This window comes from Scyliorhinus torazame, chromosome 7 (assembly GCF_047496885.1).
Source record: "Scyliorhinus torazame isolate Kashiwa2021f chromosome 7, sScyTor2.1, whole genome shotgun sequence".
NCBI classification, from domain to species: Eukaryota; Metazoa; Chordata; class Chondrichthyes; order Carcharhiniformes; family Scyliorhinidae; genus Scyliorhinus; species Scyliorhinus torazame.
The window spans coordinates 259,187,136-259,210,313 of NC_092713.1; the positions used below are offsets into that span (position 1 = coordinate 259,187,136).

General features: G+C 49.2%; 1 protein-coding gene across 1 annotated transcript in view; it reads right to left on the minus strand.

Moving 5' to 3' along the window:
* Nucleotides 1–23,178, minus strand: part of cnot8 (CCR4-NOT transcription complex, subunit 8) — a 37,802-nt gene that overhangs the window by 9,780 nt on the left and 4,844 nt on the right. The window contains exons 2-3 of the mRNA XM_072512343.1: nt 11,378–11,526; nt 330–523 (exon numbers count right to left, since the gene is read on the minus strand). Of these exons, the coding sequence (XP_072368444.1) occupies nt 330–523; nt 11,378–11,494 (311 nt within the window). The 5' untranslated portion in view covers nt 11,495–11,526. The remainder of the gene's footprint in view (nt 1–329; nt 524–11,377; nt 11,527–23,178) is intronic.

A 23,178-nucleotide genomic window follows, 5' to 3' on the forward strand; every position in this document is an offset into this window, starting at 1 on the left:
GTATCATGTATGAGGAAAATATGTTAATGAGTTAATCAACCTCACACAGGGCACCAAAATTGCCATTAGTACAACAAGAGTGGGAGAACTGGAATTCTGCACCTGATCATTAACTAGCAAATCCTACTGAAAGTTTGTATGTAAGATACTGGGCCAGAATTCATCTGTCATGGTGCAAAAACCAAATAATTTGTTGTACAACATCCACTTGGATGAAATACTAGAGGGTGATCTGCACTAATAGAACCATAAGCAGCAACACATCAAGCCCTGGTAAAAGGCAAAGCAGAACATGATCATTACAATTGGGCTGCATTATCTGTACTTACGTAAGGTTGAATTTAAAGTTGAATTGCCAAGTAGAGGTCCCAGGAGGATATTGGTTTTTCTCATTCATGAACGTCAAGCCTAACTGGATGATTTTCAGCAAGTCCACATTACATCGCAGAAGCTGGTACTGGTAATCTACAGTGCTACGAAATTCTCCAATTGGTCTTACCACAACACCAGGAAATTCTGTATCCTATGAAAGGTTAAATATCCAACATGAAAAGTTGATTGATTATTGATACAACTTAAAAACATCGGAAATTGTCGTTCCAAGGGGAAAAAAACAAAAAAACAGCTCATGAAAAGTAAATATTTGTGACACACATATCATTCGTTAACGGAGCACAGAATAAATAGTTTCACTTATGTTGAGACTCAGTACTGTTATAACCAAATCAATAATGGATGGGCATTTAAGGCAATCGGTAAAACATTAAGAGGTGACATGAGAATTTTTTTTTAATACATTTACAACTTGGAATGCACTGCCTCAAGGAGTGGTGAAAGCAAAGTCAGTGATAACTTTCAAAAAAGGTATTGGATAATACTTGAAGAGGGAAGATTTACAGGACTATGATTAAAGAACACAGGAGTGAGAATAATTGGATAGTTATTTCAAAAAGCAAGTACTGGCAAAATCAGCCTCATGCCCTCCTTTTTATACTGTATGATTCCCATTCCCTGTGTTGGGCAATTTCATAACTAGTTTTTTTCCCCTGTTGATCTGCAGCCAAACGGACACCCACAAAAAAGAGGGTAAAAAGACAAGAATTATAAGTAAAATGTGAAACCATATCACGTAATTGGAGAAGAGACGGGAAGAACTAATGTGGTTATATTTATGAAACGGTTGCTATTTTGGGTATTTGGATGGATTCTTTCAAAACAATATTGATGCATTGAAGATGGTTCATTCAAGAACAACAATGAAGATGGAGACTCCAGTTAGAAGTAGGAACTATGCTGGGTCTGCGGCAGCTGAATAGAACGATCATGGAGCCGCAGACTCTGCCACAATAGGGAAGGAGGTGATCGATGAGGCAGGTGGGTGGCTCTGAATTCTGTACGCTCTTTCTGCCGCTTATGCGTGGCCTCCACGTGCTCCACTCGGTGACGCTCAAAGTGGTTGATACTTTCGCAGTTGCTTCTTCTCTTGATTGTGCATTCTACGGCAAGCGAGTCTCACGTGTCAATGGGGATGTTGCATTTAAGTAGGGAGGCTTTTAGAGTGTCCTTGTAGTGTTCCCTCCGCTCGACTGGTGCTTGCGTGCCACAACAAGTGTTCAAAGTAGAGCACTTGTTTAGGAAGTCTTGTGTCAGGCATGCGGACAATGTGGCCCGCTCATCACAGTTGGTCGAACGTGACCAGTGCCTCGATACTGGGGATATTCGCCGGGGAGAGGACGTTCCTGCCAGTGGTTTTGCAGGATTTGGCGAAGGCAACGTTGGTGATATCGCTCTACAGAGATTTGAGGTGCTTGCTGTACATTGTCCATGCAGGCATCATCTGCGTACTGCAGCTCAATGACAGAGGCTGGGGTGGTTTTGGTTCTGGCCTGCAGGCGTAGAGGTTGAACAGTTTCCCACTTGTTCTATAAGTTAGCTCCACTCCGGCGAGGAGTTTCATGGCAATGGGGTGGAGTGTTAGTGAGGAAGATGGAAAAAAGCGTTGGTGCAATGACGCAGCCCTGCTTGACGCCAGTTTGTGCTCGTATTGGGTCTGTGGTAGATCCCTTGATGAGGGCCACAGCTTGCATGTCATCATGGAGCAGGCGGATAATTTTCACAGTAACTTCGTTGCAGTGTTAATCTAAGCCTACTTGTGACACTAATAAAGATTATTATTATGGTGATGAATTTCTGCAGGCAGCTGAACTTGAGGAGGATGTTCCTCAACCCCTCATGGTTAACAGAATCAAAGACCTTTGCGAGGTCGAAGAAGATCATGTATAAGGGTTGGTGCTGCTCCTGGCACTTTTCCCGGATTTGTCCTGCATTGAGAATCATATCCATTGTGCCTCTTGACGAACGGAAACCTCATCGAGACTCAGAGGAGCTCTTCCGCCACTGGGAAGAGGTGGTTGAGGATGATTCGCGCAATGACCTTTACTGTGGTGGACAGTAGGGAAATTCCTTTGTAATTTCTGCAGTCGGACCTGTCTCCTTTCTTGAAGATGGTCACGATTATGGTGTCTCGGATCTCCCAGTATGCTCTCTTTATTCTAGACAAGGGTGATGAGGTCATGCATTTGTGTCAAGAGTGCCTCTACGCTGTATTTTAATACTTCAGCTGGGATTTCACCTGTGCTGGAGGCCTTATTTTAAGCTGTCAGATGGCTTTTTCAACCTCACAGTGGGCTGGGTTGTGCTGAGATGGTGGCGGGTAATGTGTTGCGGGATGGCTTTGAGGGATGCATCTTATTTGAGGAGATCCTCAAAGTGCTCTCTCTCGTGGATTTTGACTGCCTCTCTGTCTTTGATGAGCGTCTCTCTGTTTTTGGCTCTCAGTGGGGTTGGTCCCTGGGTACTCTGCTTTAATTGCGCTGAAGCTACTACACACATCATGGTTGTTGGCGAGTTGCCGAGTCCCTCGCACCCACTATTTGTTCTTTAGGTCACGGGTTCTTTATTGCACCTCGGCCTTCAGTTACCTATAGGCTTGTTTCCTCTTGCTTGAGGTTTGATGGAGTTGCTAGTTCAGGAATGCCTTGCATCTGCGATCTAGAAAATCCAGGATCGCCATATTGTTCTCGTCAAATCAGTCTTGATGTTTCCTGGTCAAGCATCCCAGCATGCCCTCGCAGGTGTTGACTATGGTGACTATGGCACTGTGGGCACTCTGCGGTTCTGGCTCATTGGTCGTTGCCAGGTTGGCTGAGAGGTACCAGCTGAGTAGGTCTTTCTTCTCAGGGCCATTGAGTCCAGCGACATGAGTCTCCTGCGGCAGAGTTTTTTCTGCCTCTGCCACGTTGGGGCCAGGTTGATGGAGATGGCAGAGTGGATTAGTCGGTGGTCAGTCCAGCAGTCGTGGCGCAGGTGATGTGGACATCTTTGTCCCTCGCTTGGACAATTATGTAGTTTATTAGGTGTCAGTGCTTGGAGCGGGGGCATTGGCGTGAGGCCTTGTGCTTGTCTCTCTGACAGAAGGTCACGGTCATGTCCTAGTCATTTTGTCAGAAGGAGGACTCTGTTGGAGTTTGTTTTCTCTATGCTTCCCTGCCTAATACATCTTTCCAAAGGTTTACTTCCCTCCCGACTCTGGCATCGAAGTCGCCAAGGAGAATCATCTTTGGGATGCAAGACAGCATTTGGTCGAGACTGGAGTAGAATGACTCTTTTGACTCATCCGTTGCTTCTGGGTTCGGGGCGTAGGCACTGATGGCTGTCATTTACCGCTTCTGGGACAGGGTGAACCATAGGGGGTTTGGTGAGACGTCCAACAAATTAATTTTTAAGCTGACCCCATAGAGACGATGTTCTTCTTCTGATTTGCCTTTTCAGAAGAAGGCGTATCCGCCATCTTGTTCTTTAAGCTAGCCTTCTCTTGCCAGCTGTGTTTCACTCAGGGTTGCGAAGTCAAGTTGTAGTGCCGGAGTTCCCAGACTATGATGGCGGTGCGATGTTCGGGTCTGTCATTGCTGGAGTTGTCCATAAATGAATTTGGGTGGGTGGGATGGGGGTGGATGATGCCTGTGCATGTATTCTTTTAATGTGCGGTGGTTGTTGCACACCAAACACCACATGGCCCCAGCAGAGCGAGGTCTTGGCCCAATGGCAGAGAAATCCAAGATGATTGGCTCTGTTGTAGGACAGCGACTAACAAACACTCATCGTCCACCAGTCAGCGACAGATTCTCCTGAGGCGTTTTGTCACTCTTTGGGCATAGCCGACGTTGATGATCTCTTAAAACTCTCACCGCTCCCTTGGCACTCCTGCTTGTCCTTCTGTAGGCCCCTTCTGTTTGGCCTTGCCCAGGTCGGGTCCTCGGTGTTCTCACTGCTCCCTCAGCACTCCAGACTGCTTCCCTGCGATTCAGGCTGCAGGACAACGTTCCCAGACTGCTCCCCTGCGAATCAGGCAGCAGGACAATGTTCCCAGACTGCTCCCCTGCGATTCAGGCAGCAGGACAACGTTCCCAGACTGCTCCCCTGCGATTCAGGCTGCAGGACAACGTTCCCAGACTGCTTCACTGCGATTCAGGCTGCAGGACAACGTTCCCAGACTGCTCCCCTGCGATTCAGGCTGCAGGACAATGTTCCCAGACTGCTCCCCTGCGATCCAGGCTGCAGGACAACGTTCCCAGACTGCTTCACTGCGATTCAGGCTGCAGGACAACATTCCCAGACTGCTCCCCTGCGATTCAGGCTGCAGGACAACATTCCCAGACTGCTCCCCTGCGATTCAGGCTGCAGGACAATATTCCCAGACTGCTCCCCTGCGATTCAGGCTGCAGGACAACGTTCCCAGACTGCTTCCCTGCGATTCAGGCTGCAGGACAACGTTCCCAGACTGCTTCACTGCGATTCAGGCAGCAGGACAACATTCCCAGACTGCTCCCCTGCGATTCAGGCTGCAGGACAACGTTCCCAGACTGCTCCCCTGCGATTCAGGCAGCAGGACAACGTTCCCAGACTGCTCCCCTGCGATTCAGGCAGCAGGACAACGTTCCCAGACTGCTCCCCTGCGATTCAGGCAGCAGGACAAGGTTCCCAGACTGCTCCCCTGCGATTCAGGCTGCAGGACAACATTCCCAGACTGCTTCACTGCGATTCAGGCAGCAGGACAACGTTCCCATACTGCTCCCCTGCAATTCAGGCTGCAGGACAACATTCCCAGACTGCTTCACTGCGATTCAGGCAGCAGGACAACGTTCCCAGACTGCTTCACTGCGATTCAGGCTGCAGGACAACATTCCCAGACTGCTTCACTGCGATTCAGGCAGCAGGACAACGTTCCCAGACTGCTTCACTGCGATTCAGGCTGCAGGACAACGTTCCCAGACTGCTCCCCTGCGATTCAGGCAGCAGGACAACGTTCCCAGACTGCTCCCCTGCGATTCAGGCTGCAGGACAATGTTCCCAGACTGCTTCACTGCGATTCAGGCTGCAGGACAACGTTCCCAGACTGCTTCACTGCGATTAAGGCAGCAGGACAACATTCCCAGACGCTCCCCTGCGATTCAGGCTGCAGGACAACATTCCCAGACTGCTTCACTGCGATTCAGGCAGCAGGACAACATTCCCAGACTGCTCCCCTGCGATTCAGGCTGCAGGACAACGTTCCCAGACTGCTTCACTGCGATTCAGGCAGCAGGACAATATTCCCAGACTGCTTCCCAGCGATTCAGGCAGCAGCACAACGTTCCCAGACTGCTTCACTGCGATTCAGGCAGCAGGACAACATTCCCAGACTGCTTCCCTGCGATTCAGTCAGCAGGACAACGTTCCCAGACTGCTTCCCTGCGATTCAGGCTGTAGGACAATGTTCCCAGACTGCTTCACTGCGATTCAGGCTGCAGGACATCGTTCCCAGACTGCTCCCCTGTGATTCAGGCTGCAGGACAATGTTCCCAGACTGCTTCACTGCGATTCAGGCTGCAGGACAACGTACCCAGACTGCTTCCCTGCGATTCAGGCAGCAGGACAACGGTCCCAGACTGCTCTCCTGCGATTCAGGCAGCAGGACAACGTTCCCAGACTGCTTCACTGCGATTCAGGCAGCAGGACAACGTTCCCAGACTGCTCCCCTGCGATTCAGGCAGCAGGACAACATTCCCAGACTGCTTCACTGCGATTCAGGCTGCAGGACAATGTTCCCAGACTGCTCCCCTGCGATTCAGGCAGCAGGACAACGTTCCCAGACTGCTTCACTGCGATTCAGGCTGCAGGACAATGTTCCCAGACTGCTCCCCTGCGATTCAGGCTGCAGGACAACGTTCCCAGACTGCTTCACTGCGATTCAGACTGCAGGACAACATTCCCAGACTGCTTCACTGCGATTCAGGCTGCAGGACAACGTTCCCAGACTGCTCCCCTGCGATTCAGGCAGCAGGACAACGTTCCCAGACTGCTTCACTGCGATTCAGACTGCAGGACAACATTCCCAGACTGCTTCACTGCGATTCAGGCTGCAGGACAACGTTCCCAGACTGCTCCCCTGCGATTCAGGCAGCAGGACAACGTTCCCAGACTGCTCCCCTGCGATTCAGACTGCAGGACAACGTTCCCAGACTGCTTCCCTGCGATTCAGGCTGCAGGACAACGTTCCCAGACTGCTTCCCTGCGATTCAGGCTGCAGGACAACGTTCCCAGACTGCTTCACTGCGATTCAGGCTGCAGGACAACGTTCCCAGACTGCTCCCCTGCGATTCAGGCTGCAGGACAATGTTCCCAGACTGCTTCACTGCGATTCAGGCTGCAGGACAATGTTCCCAGACTGCTCCCCTGCGATTCAGGCTGCAGGACAATGTTCCCAGACTGCTTCACTGCGATTCAGGCTGCAGGACAACGTTCCCAGACTGCTCCCCTGCGATTCAGGCTGCAGGACAACGTTCCCAGACTGCTCCCCTGCGATTCAGGCTGCAGGACAACGTTCCCAGACTGCTTCACTGCGATTCAGGCTGCAGGACAACGTTCCCAGACTGCTTCACTGCGTTTCAGGCTGCACGACAACGTTCCCAGACTGCTCCCCTGCGATTCAGGCAGCAGGACAACATTCCCAGACTGCTTCACTGCGATTCAGGCTGCAGGACAACGTTCCCAGACTGCTCCCCTGCGATTCAGGCTGCAGGACAACGTTCCCAGACTGCTCCCCTGCGATTCAGGCAGCAGGACAACATTCCCAGACTGCTTCCCTGCGATTCAGGCTGCAGGACAACGTTCCCAGACTGCTTCACTGTGATTCAGGCAGCAGGACAACATTCCCAGACTGCTTCACTGCGATTCAGGCTGCAGGACAACGTTCCCAGACTGCTCTCCTGCGATTCAGGCAGAAGGACAACATTCCCAGACTGCTTCACTGCGATTCAGGCTGCAGGACAACGTTCCCAGACTGCTCCCCTGCGATTCAGGCTGCAGGACAACGTTCCCAGACTGCTCCCCTGCGATTCAGGCTGCAGGGCAACGTTCCCAGACTGCTCCCCTGCGATTCAGGCTGCAGGACAACGTTCCCAGACTGCTCCCCTGCGATTCAGGCAGCAGGACAACGTTCCCAGACTGCTCCCCTGCGATTCAGGCTGCAGGACAATGTTCCCAGACTGCTCCCCTGCGATACAGGCAGCAGGACAATGTTCCCAGACTGCTTCACTGCGATTCAGGCTGCAGGACAACGTTCCCAGACTGCTTCACTGCGATTCAGGCTGCAGGACAACGTTCCCAGACTGCTCCCCTGCGATTCAGGCTGCAGGACAACGTTCCCAGACTGCTTCACTGCGATTCAGGCAGCAGGACAATGTTCCCAGACTGCTTCACTGCGATTCAGGCAGCAGGACAATGTTCCCAGACTGCTTCACTGCGATTCAGGCAGCAGGACAACGTTCCCAGACTGCTCCCCTGCGATTCAGACTGCAGGACAACGTTCCCAGACTGCTTCCCTGCGATTCAGGCTGCAGGACAACGTTCCCAGACTGCTTCCCTGCGATTCAGGCTGCAGGACAACGTTCCCAGACTGCTTCACTGCGATTCAGGCTGCAGGACAACGTTCCCAGACTGCTCCCCTGCGATTCAGGCTGCAGGACAATGTTCCCAGACTGCTTCACTGCGATTCAGGCTGCAGGACAATGTTCCCAGACTGCTCCCCTGCGATTCAGGCTGCAGGACAATGTTCCCAGACTGCTTCACTGCGATTCAGGCTGCAGGACAACGTTCCCAGACTGCTCCCCTGCGATTCAGGCTGCAGGACAACGTTCCCAGACTGCTCCCCTGCGATTCAGGCTGCAGGACAACGTTCCCAGACTGCTTCACTGCGATTCAGGCTGCAGGACAACGTTCCCAGACTGCTTCACTGCGTTTCAGGCTGCACGACAACGTTCCCAGACTGCTCCCCTGCGATTCAGGCAGCAGGACAACATTCCCAGACTGCTTCACTGCGATTCAGGCTGCAGGACAACGTTCCCAGACTGCTCCCCTGCGATTCAGGCTGCAGGACAACGTTCCCAGACTGCTTCACTGCGATTCAGGCAGCAGGACAATGTTCCCAGACTGCTTCACTGCGATTCAGGCAGCAGGACAATGTTCCCAGACTGCTTCACTGCGATTCAGGCAGCAGGACAATGTTCCCAGACTGCTCCCCTGCGATTCAGGCTGCAGGACAACGTTCCCAGACTGCTTCACTGCGATTCAGGCTGCAGGACAACGTTCCCAGACTGCTTCCCTGCGATTCAGGCTGCAGGACAATGTTCCCAGACTGCTTCACTGCGATTCAGGCTGCAGGACAACGTTCCCAGACTGCTCCCCTGCGATTCAGGCTGCAGGACAATGTTCCCAGACTGCTTCACTGCGATTCAGGCAGCAGGACAATGTTCCCAGACTGCTTCACTGCGATTCAGGCTGCAGGACAATGTTCCCAGACTGCTTCACTGCGATTCAGGCAGCAGGACAACGTTCCCAGACTGCTTCACTGCGATTCAGGCTGCAGGACAACATTCCCAGACTGCTTCACTGCGATTCAGGCTGCAGGACAACATTCCCAGACTGCTTCACTGCGATTCAGGCTGCAGGACAACGTTCCCAGACTGCTCCCCTGCGATTCAGGCAGCAGGACAATGTTCCCAGACTGCTTCACTGCGATTCAGGCAGCAGGACAACGTTCCCAGACTGCTTCACTGCGATTCAGGCTGCAGGACAACGTTCCCAGACTGCTCCCCTGCGATTCAGGCTGCAGGACAATGTTCCCAGACTGCTCCCCTGCGATTCAGGCTGCAGGACAACGTTCCCAGACTGCTCCCCTGCGATTCAGGCTGCAGGACAACGTTCCCAGACTGCTTCACTGCGATTCAGGCTGCAGGACAACGTTCCCAGACTGCTTCCCTGCGATTCAGGCAGCAGGACAACATTCCCAGACTGCTCCCCTGCGATTCAGGCTGCAGGACAACGTTCCCAGACTGCTCCCCTGCGATTCAGGCAGCAGGACAACGTTCCCAGACTGCTCCCCTGCGATTCAGGCAGCAGGACAACGTTCCCAGGCTGCTCCCCTGCGATTCAGGCAGCAGGACAACATTCCCAGACTGCTCCCCTGCGATTCAGGCTGCAGGACAACGTTCTCAGACTGCTCCCCTGCGATTCAGGCAGCAGACAACGTTCCCAGACTGCTTCACTGCGATTCAGGCTGCAGGACACTGTTCCCAGACATTAACAGTTCTGCTAAGATGTCATCGATCTGAATCATGAACCCCACTGTCTTACAACTGGTGCTGCCTGACCAGAGTGTTTTTCAGCATTTTCTGGTTTTATTTCCGACTTCTATTATTCAATTTAGTTTGCTTTTGCTATAGTTGTTATGCTGCTGTGCTCGCAGATGTGGGATTAATTATGGCAGGGCTTGTCTGCGTGGGTCTCACCCTACAAACCCAAAGATGTGCAGGGTAGGTAGATCGGCCACGCTAAAATTGCCTCTTAATTGGAAGGGAAAAGAATTGGGTACTCTAAATTTATAAAAATAAATAAATAAAATGGCAGGGCTGAATAGTAGAGATGCAGAAATAAATATTTTTGGGGGATTTGCACCTTTGGGAACAGGTAGCATGTGCGCCATAGCTTTACTTAAGGAGTGGTGGTGAAAACAACATGCCGAGTATACCAATTGTACACTATTATGAGGTCGGTACTTCAGAGAGGTCGACAGTCGGGGGGCTTGGCCCTTCTGAACCTATTATAATATTATTGGGTGGCGAACACGGAGAAGGTGCGGGATTGGAGCAGGAAGATGGAGACTTTTGGATTTGTTTATTGTCACGTGTACCAAGGTACAGTGAAAAGCATTGTTCTGCATACAGTCCAGACAGATCATTCCATACATGAAAAAAAACATAGGGCAAACAAACACACAATGTAAATATATAGACACAGGCATCGAGTGAAGCATACAGGAGTGTAGTACTATTCAGCAGAGAAGACCTGTGAAGAAATCAGATTAGTCCATAAGAGGGTCATTCAGGAGTCTGGTAACAGCGGAAAATAAGCTGTTTTTGAATCTGTTTGTGCGTGTTCTCAGACTTTTGTATCTCCTGCCCGATGGAAGATGTTGGAAGAGTGAATAAGCCGGATGGGAGGGGTCTTTGATTATGCTGCCTGCTTTCCCAAGGCAGCGGGAGGTGTAAACAGAGTCAATGGATGGGAGGCGGGTTTGCATGATGAACTGAGCTGTGTTCATGACTCTCTGTGGTTTCTTTCGGTCTTGGGCCGAGCAGTTGCCATACCAGACTATGATGCTTTCTATGGTGCATCTGTAAAAGTTGGTAAGAGTCAATGTGGACATGCTGAATTTCCTTAGTTTCCTGAGAAAGTATAGGCACTGTTGTGCTTTCTTGGTCGTAGCGTCAACGTGGGTGGACCAGGACAGATTGTTGGTGATGTGCACACCTAGGAATTTGAAGCTGTCAACCATCTCCACCTCGGCACCATCGATGCCGTCGGGTGTGTATGATACTTTGCTTCCTGAGGTAAATGACCAGTTCTTCAGTTTTGCTGACACTGAGGGAGAGATTGTTGTCGTTACGCCACTCCATTAGGTTCTCTATCTCCCTCCTATACTCTGAATCACTTTTGTTTGAGATCTGACCCACTACGGTCATGTCATCAGCAAACTTGTAGATGGAGTTTTGTGGGTGAGGATGGAGGCAGATGAAGAGGTCGGGATTGTGGACGCTGGCAACGGCACAATCCCATTTGCCCCAAGGAAGTTCTTCGGGAGTCCTGTGACGGTGGCCACGCTGAAAATATGGAGGCTATTTCGGCAGCACTTTAGGTTGGGGGCGGGGTCGAAGTTGATGTCGATCTGAGCGAACCACGCTCATTTATTTAAATTTTACTTAAAAAAAAATAAACTTACCATTGCTATATAGTTGTATTTCTGAATAATCAGGCGAATTTTCCTCATCTCTTCTTCCAAGTTATTTGCCCATACCTCACGGATTATTTGACTGTGGTCTTCTTCTGCAGCTGGCATTTTGAAGAGGTGCCAAAGTGGGCTGATAGGCACTGGAAACAGCAAAGAATATAAACTGATGCAGACATGCCAATTCTAGCAAATTCAATGACTGAGACACGACTTCTGAGCCTTGTTCATGATTTTGCACTGGAATTTTCAACCCACACAATTTTACAAGTGATCCATCTGCTAGTGCAGGAGTCCACAAAATAATCTCTTTATCAGGCGAGAGGGGGAAACACGATGAGGGGAGGAACCAACGGAAATACGATAAGAAGCTGCCCAATTTGAATATAAATTAACAGTAATTTGTGTAAGACCCGCCAAAGCAGCTGACAAAATCCAAAGCTTCCAATCAGTTGCCCTTCTCCATGCTGTTCGGCACATCGGCTGCCATGGTTTTCAGCAGTGAATCTCACACTTACTTTTGGTAAGAGGGACAGGGTGGTGAGAAGACAGCCACTGCAGCATTCAATTTGGACGCATGCAATGAGCTATTACCATTATAATGCTGGCTGGCCTGCTGAGCATTACCTGCATTTCGGTTTATATTAATCTTTTGTTTTTATTTCTCGAATTAGTTTGATTTGCTCAAATCTCCGCAACCAGCTGCAGGAATGAAATTCCTTGAATTATTAAATAACCGGAAGGAACTGGGTTGGCTTTTCACAGGTCTGTAAAATATTCCGGCGAATGTCACATTCAAGAAAATGCCAATTTTATAAGGAACTATTTTGAAAAAATTAAAACAATAAATCCACTTTGAGCTTGCAAGTATCTAACGGTGGTGTTATTGCTGACTTGGTCAACAGCTATTTGGATGTGTATGTGAATTGGTTCTGCGTGGATACCATTAACATGCAATTTTTAAACACATTAAAATCAGCTCAGTTGGAATGTTTGTGTCTCAACCTGTCCTTTATCTCTGGTTTGTCTCTCCTATCTACATCAACGAAATGGTCTTAAAATTACTACCAACATAAGAGAATATGAAAAAGGGACAGGCATAGGCCATTTGGCCCTTCAAAACTGTACTGGCATTCAATAAGATCACTGCTGATCTACTATCTTAACTTCATCTAATAATAATAATCTTTATTATTGTCACAAGTAGGCTTACATTAACACTGCAATGAGGTTATTGTGAAAAGAACATAAGAACTAGGAGCAGGAGTAAGCCATCTGGCCCCTCGAGCCTGCTCCACCATTCAATGAGATCATGGCTGATCTTTTGTGGACTCAGCTCCACTCTGACCCGAACACCATAACCCTTAATCCCTTTATTCTTCAACAAACTATCTATCTTTATCTTAAAAACATTTAATGAAGGAGCCTCTACTGCTTCACTGGGCAAGGAATTCCATAGATTCACAATCCTTTGGGTGAAGAAGTTCCTCCGAAACTCAGTCCTAAATCTACTTCCCCTCATTTTGAAGCTATGCCCCCTAGTTCTGCTTTCACCCGCCAGTGGAACAACCTGCCCACGTCTATCCCATCTATTCCCTTCATAATTTTATATGTCTCTATAAGATCCCCCCTCATCCTTCTAAATTCCAACGAGTACAGTCCCAGTCTACTCAACCTCTCCTCGTAATCCAATCCCTTCAGCTCTGGGATTAACCTAGTGAATCTCCTCTGCACACCCTCCAGTGCCAGTACGTCCTTTCTCAAGTAAGGAGACCAAAACTGAACACAATACTCCAGGTGTGGCCTCACTAACACCTTATATAATTGCAGCATAACCTCCCTAGTCTTAAACTCCATCCCTCTAGCAATGAAGGACAAAAATCCACTTGCCTTCTTAATCACCTGTAAACCAATTTTCTGCGACTCATGCACTAGCACACCCAGGTCTCTCTGCACAGCAGCATGTTTTAATATTTTATCATTTAAATAATAATCCCTTTTGCTATTATTTCTACCAAAATGGATAACCTCACATTTGTCAACATTGTATTCCATCTGCCAGACCCTAGCCCATTCACTTAGCCTATCCAAATCCCTCTGCAGACTTCCAGTATCCTCTGCACTTTTTACTTTACCACTTATCTTAGTGTCGTCTGCAAACTTGGACACATTGCCCTTGGTCCCCAACTCCAAATCACATAAATTGTGAACAGTTGTGGGCCCAACACTGATCCCTGAGGGACACCATTAGCTACTGATTGCCAACCAGAGAAACACCCATTAATCCCCACTCTTTGCTTTCTATTAATTAACCAATCCTCTATCCATGCTACTACTTTACCCTTAATGCCATGCATCTTTATCTTATGCAGCAACCTTTTGTGTGGCACCTTGTCAAAGGCTTTCTAGAAATCCAGATATACCACGTCCATTGGCTCCCCGTTATCTACTGCACTGGGAATGTCCTCAAAAAATTCCACTACATTAGTTAGGCACGACCTGCCCTTTATGAACCCATGCTGTGTCTGCCCAATGGGACAATTTCCATCCAGATGCCTCACTATTTCTTCCTTGATGATAGATTCCAGCATCTTCACTACTACAGAAGTTAAGCTCACTGGCCTATAATTACCCGCTTTCCGCCTACCTCCTTTTTTAAACAGTGGTGTCACGTTTGCTAATTTCCAATCCGCCGGGACCACCCCAGAGTCTAGTGAATTTTGGTAAATTATCACTAGTGCATTTGCAATTTCCCTAGCCATCTCTTTTAGCACTCTGGGGTGCATTCTATCAGGGCCAGGAGACTTGTCTATCTTTAGCCCCATTAGCTTGCCCATCACTACCTCCTTGGTGATAACAATCCTCTCAAGGTCCTCACCTGTCATAGCCTCATTTCCATCAGTCACTGGCATGTCTTCCACTGTGAAGACCGACCCAAAAAACCTGTTCAGTTCCTCAGCCATTTCCTCATCTCCCATTATTAAATCTCCCTTCGCATCCTCTAAAGGACCAATATTTACCTTAGCCACTCTTTTTTGTTTTATATATTTGTAGATACTTTTACTATCTGTTTTTATATTCTGAGCAAGTTTACTCTCATAATCTATCTTACTCTTCTTTATAGCTTTTTTAGTAGCTTTCTGTTGCCCCCTAAAGATTTCCCAGTCCTCTACTCTCCCACTAATCTTCGCTACTTTGTATGCTTTTTCCTTCAATTTGATACTCTCCCTTATTACCTTAGATATTCACGGTCGATTTTCCCTCTGTCTACCGTCCTTCCTTTTTGTTGGTATAAACCTTTGCTGAGCACTGTGAAAAATCGCTTGGAAGGTTCTCCTCTGTTCCTCAACTGTTTCACCATAAAGTCTTTGCTTCCAGTCTACCTTAGCTAGTTCTTCTCTCATCCCATTGTAATCTCCTTTGTTTAAGCACAAAACACTAGTGCTTGATTTTACCTTCTCACCCTCCATCTGTATTTTAAATTCCACCATATTGTGATCGCTCCTTCCGAGAGGATCCCTAACTATGAGATCCTGAATCAATCCTGTCTCATTACACAGGAACAGGTCTAGGACCGCTTGTTCCCTCGTAGATTCCATTACATACTATTCTAGGAAACTATCGCGGATACATTCTATAAACTCCTCCTCAAGGCTGCCTTGACCGACCTGGTTTAACCAATCGACATGTAGATTAAAATCCCCCATGATAACTGCTGTACCATTTCTACATGCATCAGTTATTTCTTTGTTTATTGCCTGTCCCACCATAATGTTACTATTTGGTGGCCTATAGACTACTCCTATCAGTGACTTTTTCGCGTTACTATTCCCGACTTCCACCCAAATGGATTCAACCTTATCCTCCATAGAACCAATGTCATCCCTTACTGTTGCCCGGATGTCATCCTTAAATAACAGAGCTACACCACCTCCCTTACCATCCACTCTGCCCTTCCGAATAGTTTGATACCCTCGGATATTTAACTCCCAGTCGTGACCATCCTTTAACCATGTTTCAGTAATGGCCACTAAATCATAGTCATGCACGATGATGTGCGCCATCAACTCATTTACCTTATTCCGAATACTACGAGCATTCAGGTAAAGTACACTTATGTTGGCTTTTTTTACCTCTGTTCTGAATCTTAACACCTCGATCGGTAACCTCTCCTAAGTTATATTTCCTCTTAACCTTTCTCCTAATTTTCCTTGTCGTTGAACCCATATCTTCATGTAACAACCTGCCGCGTCACTTACCATTAATGTTTTTACTTCCCGTTTTATTCCTTTTAGTATTCCTGGTCCTATTCACTGAGCTCCCCTCAGTCACTGTACCATGTACTGTCGCCCTTTTTGATTTTTGACTATGACTTCTCTGCCTTACACTTTTCCCCTTACTGCCTTTTGTTTCTGTCCGTTTTACTACCTTCCAACTTCCTGCATCGGTTCCCATCTCCCTGCCACATTAGTTTAAACTCTCCCCAACAGCTCTAGCAAACAGCCCCCCCAGGACATCGGTTCCAGTCCTGCCCAGGTGCAGACCGTCCAGTTTGTACTGGTCCCACCTCCCCCAGAACCAGTTCCAATGCCCCAGGAATTTGAATCCCTCCCTCTTGCACCATCTCTCGAGCCACGCATTCATCCTATCTATCCTGACATTCCTACTCTGACTAGCCTGTGGCCCTGGTAGCAATCCTGAGATTACTACCTTTGAGGTCCTACTTTTTAGTTTAACTCCTAACTCCCTGAATTCAGCTTGCAGGACCTCGTCCCGTTTTTTACCTATATCATTGGTGCCTATGTGCACCACGACAGCTGGCTGTTCACCCCCCCCCCCCCCCCCCCCCGAATGTCCTGCAGCCACTCCGAGACATCCTTGACCCTTGCACCAGGGAGGCAATATACCATCCTGGAGTCTCGATTGCGTCCGCAGAACCGCCTGTCTATTCCCCTTACAATTAAGTCCCCTATCACTATAGCCCTGCCATTCTTCCTCCTGCCCAGCTGTGCAGCAGAGCCAGCCACGGTGCCATGAACCTGGCTGCTGCTGCCTTCCCCTGGTGAGCTATCTCCCTCAACAGTATCCAAAGCGGTATATCTGTTTTGCAGGGAGATGACCGCAGAGGACACCTGCACTGCCTTCCTACTCTTGCTCTGTCTTTTGGTCACCCATTTTCTATTTCCCTCAGTACCTTTCACCTGCGGTGTGACCAACTCTCTAAACGTGCTATTCACGACGTCCTCAGCATCGCGGATGCTCCAAAGTGAGTCCATCCGCAGCTCAAGAGCCGTCAAGTGGTCGAACAGGAGCTGCAACTGGACACACCTCTTGCACGTGAAGGAGCCAGGGACAGTGGACGTGTCCCTGAGCTCCCACATCGCACACGAGGAGCATGGCACGGGTCTGAGATCTCCTACCATGTCTTAAACCTTTGGTTAACTTCAACAATTACAATTCCCCCCCCAAAAATAAATAAATAAACAACAAATAAATAAATAAATACATCAGTGAAAAGAAAAGAAAACAGAAACACTACTTACCAGGGATAAAAAGCCCCCCCCCCCCCCAAAGCTTTGAATTCCCACCTAGATTCAAATTCCCAAACTCACTCTTGGTTCTGTCTCACTCTGGCTGTGTCTTCTCTGGCTTACTGGGAGAACTCCAGCCCCTAGTTGCCACATTCCGGCCCCTCTTTGGGTACTGAGGGGAGAATTCAGAATGTCCAATTCCCCTAACAAGCACGTCTTTTGGAACTGTGGGAGGAAACCCACACAAACACGGGGAGAACGTGCAGACTCCGCAGACAGTGACCCAAGCCGGGAATCGAACCTGCAACCCTGGCGCTGTGAAGCAATAGTGCTAACCACTGTGCTGCCGTGCCGTCTTTCCCATTTTCCTTAATTATCTTAGCATCTAAAAAAAACTCGGATCACTGACTTGAATATACTAGCAGTGGTTAGCACTGTTGTTCCACAGAATAAAAACATTTCCCATTTGTCACCATTCAAAAAAAGTTATTTTTTTCTACTTAAGTGGAGGACGTCATCACATTTTATTTCCGCTGCCATGTTCCTAACCACAAATCCAATCGGTCTATATCCTTCTACAACTTTTTTTGTATCCTCCTCACTGCTGCTTTTTCCACTTAACTTTGCATCATCAGCAAACTTGGGATTGTTACACTCAGCCCCTTCAGTCATTATTATTGATTGTAAACTGCTACGGGCCAAGTACTGATCATTGTGCAGGTTAATCTATTTTCTGTCTATTCCCAATCCATGAATCCCAAGTAAACATTATTTTAAGTACTACAGAAGAGTACTGCTGAAAAAAAAGACATGCTTTCAAAGCTTTTTGTCTTGCACTGATCAGGACAACTCACAAGATAATACCAGAAATGTTGGAGAATGAAAGGTGTAGCGAGAGGGAAGGACCGGACCGGGAGATCAATATTAGTAGAGAAATGGTGCTGGAATATTGATGGGATTGAAGGCGGATAAATCCCCAGGACCTGATAATCTGCATCCCAGAGTGCTGAAAACTCTGGAAATAGTGGATGCAATGGTGGTCATCTTCTGGGATTCTATAGACTCTGGAACAGTCCCTGCAGATTGGAAGGCATTTAATGTCACTCTAATATTCAAAAAGGAGGTAGAGAGAAAATAGGGAATGATAGACCAGTAAGCCTAACATCGGTAGTAGGGAAAATTCTTGAATCCATTATCAAGGACTTTATAGCGGAACATTTAGAAAGCAGTGGCAGGATCAGTCAGAGTCAGCACGGATTTATGAAGGGGAAATCATGCTTAACAAATCTGTTGGAATTCTTTGAAGATGTAACCAGTACAATTGACAAGGGGGAGCCAGTCGACGTGGTATATTTGGACTTTCAGAAGGCGTTTGACAAAGTCCCGCATAGGAGATTATTGTGCAAAATTAAAGCGCATGGGATTAGGGGAAGTGTATTGAGGTGGACAGAAAGCTGGTTGGCAGCGAGGAAACAGGTAGAAATTAATGGGTCCTTTTCAAATTGGCAGGCAGTAACTAGTGGGGTGCCACAAGGATTGGTGCTGGGACCCCAGCTAGTCACAATATATATTAATGATTTGGATGAGGGAACAAAATGTAACATCTCAAAGTTTGCAGATGATACCAAGTTGGGTGGGAGGGTGAACTGTGATGAGGATGCAGGGATCCTACAGCATGATCTGGACAAGTTGGGCGAGTGGGCAAATCAATGGCAGATGCAGTATAATTTGGATAAGTGTGAGGTTATCCTACAGCAGGATTTAGATTGTTTGGAGACTTGGGCGGCGAGATGGCAGATGGAGTTTAATCCGGACAAATGTGAGGTAATGCATTTTGGAAGGTCTAATACAGGTAGGGAATATACAGTGAATGGTAGAACCCTCAAGAGTACTTACAGTCAGAGAGATCTTGGTGTACAGGTCCACAGGACACTGAAAGGGGCAACACAGGTGGAGAAGGTAGTCAAGGAGGCATACGGCATGCTTCCCTTCATTGGCTGGGGCATTGAGTATAAAAATTGGTAAGTCATGTTGCAGCTTTTTAGAACCTTCGTTAGGCCACACTTGGAGTAGTGTTCAATTCTGGTCGCCACACTACCAGAAAGATGTGGAGGCTTTAGAGAGGGTGCAGAAGAGATTTACCAGGATGTTGCCTGGTATGGAGTGCATTAGCTATGAGGAGAGGTTGAATAAACTTGGTTTATTCTCACTGGAATGAAGGAGGTTGAGGGGCGACCTGATAGAGGTCTACAAAATTATGAGGGGCATAGACAGGATGGATAGTCAGAGACCTTTTCCCAGGGTAGAGGGGTCAATTACTAGGGGGCATAGGTTTAAGGTGCGAAGGGCAAGGTTTAGAGGAGTTATAATCATTGGTTTGTACCGGGTAGGCTGGATGACGGGTTCCGGAGATGGCAAAGGGCAGGAATTAGGAAGATGGGGGATCTATTTATAGACGGGAGCTTCCCCAGCTTGAGGATCAATTTCAATTGGCAGCAGGGAATGGGTTTAGGCATCTGCAGGTGCAAGACCTCGAGAGGGCAGGTTCCGGCCTTCCCGCTGCTGCCGCCACGGGGGATACGTGACAGTACCTGGGTGGGAGAGGGGAAGGTATCAGGTATTTACCAGGAACGTTTGGAATCGGAGGAAACTCTGGTAGAGGAGCTTAAGGGCAAGTGGGAAGACGAGCTAGGAGGAAAGGTAGAGGCGGGTCTGTGGGCAGATGCCCTAAGCAGGGTTAATACATCCTCATCATGTGCCAGGCTTATCCTGATACAATTCAAGGTAGTCCACCGGTCACACATGATGGTGGCCTGGATGAGCAAGTTTTTTGGGGCAGAGGACAGGAGTGCGAAGTGCACGGGAACCCAGCAAATCATGTCCACATGGGCATGCCCGAAGCTTAGAGGGTTTTGGCAGGGTTTCGCTCAGGCAATGTCCACGGTACTCAAAACACGGGTGGTGCCGAGTCCGGAGGTGGCGATCTTTGGTGTGTCGGAAGAGCCGGGAGTTCAGGGGGCGAAAGAGGCCGACGTCTTGGCCTTTGCCTCCCTGGTAGCCTGGAGATGGATCTTATTAATGTGTAGGGACTCGAAGCCCCCGAGTGTAAGACCTGGGTTAGTGACATGGCTGGGTTTCTCAGTCTCGAGAAAATAAAGTTCACCTGAAGAGGGTTCACCCGGCGGTAACAGCTGTTCATCGACTTTCCCAGGGAAAATTAAAATGTCAGCCGAAGCAGAATTCCAAGGGGGGGGCAGATTGTTGTTTTATAGTTGGGGGTGTGTGAAGATTGTGATGGGGTGGAAATGTTTATTGTACCATGTTTATGTTGCTGTTATTGTTACTATTATAAAAACTTGCAGATACCCTAATAAAAATATATTTTTAATAAAAGCATTATTAAAATACTGTTTACATGGAGCCGTTGCAGATTATCAATATTATATAGTATTATAATTTGCACGTAAGATTCATGATTACAGTGGGCGAACGAAGGAACGCATATTGATTGGGAGACTCCCACACGGGGAGGTCAAAGGGACGGCGGGGAAGCCGGGGTCAGCAGGTGTCAGCTGACTTACAGGAGTGATATGGGGGGAGTAAAAAAGCTAGACAGGGGTCTAGCGGGGGGGAGGGGAGGGGGAAGGGTTGCTGCTGCACTGGCCGAAAGGGAATGGGACACAGAAGAGGTGGTCGGGACGGGGCTCCCCCGGCTGGAAGGGGGGGTGAGAGCCCCTCCAATCCGGCTGATAATGTGGAACGTGAGGGGCCTGAATGGGCCGGTGAAGAGGGCTCGAGTGTTCGCGCACTTGAAGGGACTGAAGGCAGATGTGGCTATGCTCCAAGAGACACACCTGAAGGTGGCGGACCAGGTCAGGTTAAGAAAGGGATGGGTAGGACAGGTATTCCACTCGGGACTGGACACGAAGAATAGAGGGAGATATGTGATGGTGAGTGGTAGGTTGCAAGGGACGTGGGTGGTGTTGGTAAATGTATATGTCCCGAACTGGGATGATGCTGGATTCATTAAGCGCATGTTGGGGCACATTCCGGACCTGGAGGTAGGAGGCCTCATAATGGGAGGGGACTTCAATACAGTGTTGGACCCAGCATTGGACCGCTCCAGATCAAGGACTGGAAAGAGGCCGGCGGCAGCCAAGGTGCTTAGGGGGTTCATGGATCAGATGGGGGGAGTGGACCCATGGAGGTTTGCAAGACCGCAGGCCAGGGAATTTTCTTTCTTCTCCCATGTGCACAAAGCCTACTCCCGGATAGATTTTTTTGTTCTGGGCAGGGTGCTCATTCCGAGGGTGGAGGGGACGGAGTATTCGGCCATAGCCGTTTCGGATCACGCCCCGCATTGGGTGGAACTGGGGCTGGGAGAGGAGAGGGACCAACGCCCGCTGTGGCGGCTGGATGTGGGACTGCTGGCAGATGAGGTGGTGTGTGGGAAGGTGAGGGGGTTTATCGAAAGGTACTTGGAGGCCAACGACAACGGGGAGGTGCGGGTGGGGGTGGTATGGGAGGCGTTGAAGGCGGTGATCAGGGGAGAGCTAATCTCCATCAGGGCTCATAGGGAGAAGACAGAGGGTATGGAAAGGGAGAGGTTAGTGGGGGAGATCTTGAGAGTGGACAGGAGATACGCAGAGGCCCCGGAGGAGAGATTACTGGGGGAAAGACGACGGCTCCAGATGGAGTTTGACCTGTTGACCATAGGGAAGGCGGAGGCACAGTGGAGGAAGGCGCAGGGGGCGACCTACGAGTATGGGGAAAAGGCTAGTCGGATGCTGGCACACCAGCTCCGTAAGAGGACGGCAGCGAGGGAAATAGGGGGAGTCAATGATGGAAGGGGAGCCACGGTTCGGAGTGCGACGAAAATAAACGAGGTATTCAAGGCCTTCTATGAAGAGCTGTACAGATCCCAGCCCCCAGCGGGGGAAGAGGGGATGAGACGATTCCTAGACCAACTGAGATTCCCGAGGGTGGAGGAGCAAAAGGTGGCTCGTTTGGGGACACCAATTGGGTTGGAGGAGCTGAGCAAGGGTTTGGGGAGTATGCAGGCGGGAAGGCCCCGGGACCGGACGGGTTCCCGGTGGAGTTCTACAGGAAGTACGTAGACCTGTTGGCCCCGCTACTAGTGAGGACCTTTAATGAGGCAAGAGAGGAGGGGACCCTGCCCCCGACAATGTCGGAAGCGACAATTTCTTTGATCCTAAAGCGGGACAAGGACCCACTGCAATGTGGATCGTACAGGCCGATCTCGCTCCTCAATGTGGATGCTAAGTTGTTGGCAAAAGTGCTCGCCACGAGGATCGAGGACTGTGTCCCGGGGGTGATCCACAAGGACCAGACGGGATTCGTAAAGGGCAGGCAATTAAACACTAATGTGCTGCGGCTCTTAAACATGATAATGATGCCATCGGAGGAGGGAGAGGCGGAGATAGTGGCAGCTATGGATGCGGAGAAGGCCTTTGACCGAGTAGAGTAGGAGTACCTCTGGGAGGTGCTGCGTAGGTTTGGGTTCGGGGGCAGGGTTTATCAGTTGGGTTAAGCTCCTTTACAGAGCCCCGGCGGCGAGTGTAGTGACGAACCGGCGGAGGTCGGAGTACTTTCGGCTGTACCGAGGAACGAGGCAGGGATGCCCCCTGTCCCCCCTGTTGTTTGCATTGCCGATCGAACCCTTGGCCATGTCATTGAGGGAGTCTAATAAATGGAGGGGGGTGGTCCGAGGGGGAGAAGAGCATCGGGTGTCGCTATATGCGGATGACCTGTTGTTGTACGTGGCGAATCCAATGGAGGGGATGGTGGAGGTCATGCAGACTCTAAGGGAGTTTGGGGAGTTTTCAGGCTATAAGCTCAATGTAGGGAAGAGTGAGCTCTTTGTATTACAGGCAGGGGACCAAGAGGGATAGGGGACCTACCGCTGAGGAGGGCGGAGGAGAGTTTTCAGTATCTGGGGATCCAGATAGCCAGGGGTTGGCGGGCCCTACATAAACTGAATCTGACGAGGTTTGTGGAGCAAATGGAGGAGGACTTCAAAAGATGGGACATGTTACCGCTCTCGCTGGCTGGTAGAGTGCAGTCGGTCAAAATGGTGGTCCTCCCGAGGTTTCTGTTTGTGTTTCAGTGCCTTCCCATCGTGATCACCAAGGCCTTTTTCAAGAGAGTAGGCAGGAGTATAATGCGGTTTGTGTGGGCGAATAGGACCCCAAGGGTAAGAAGAGGGTTCCTGGAATGAAGCAGGGACCGAGGAGGGTTGGCACT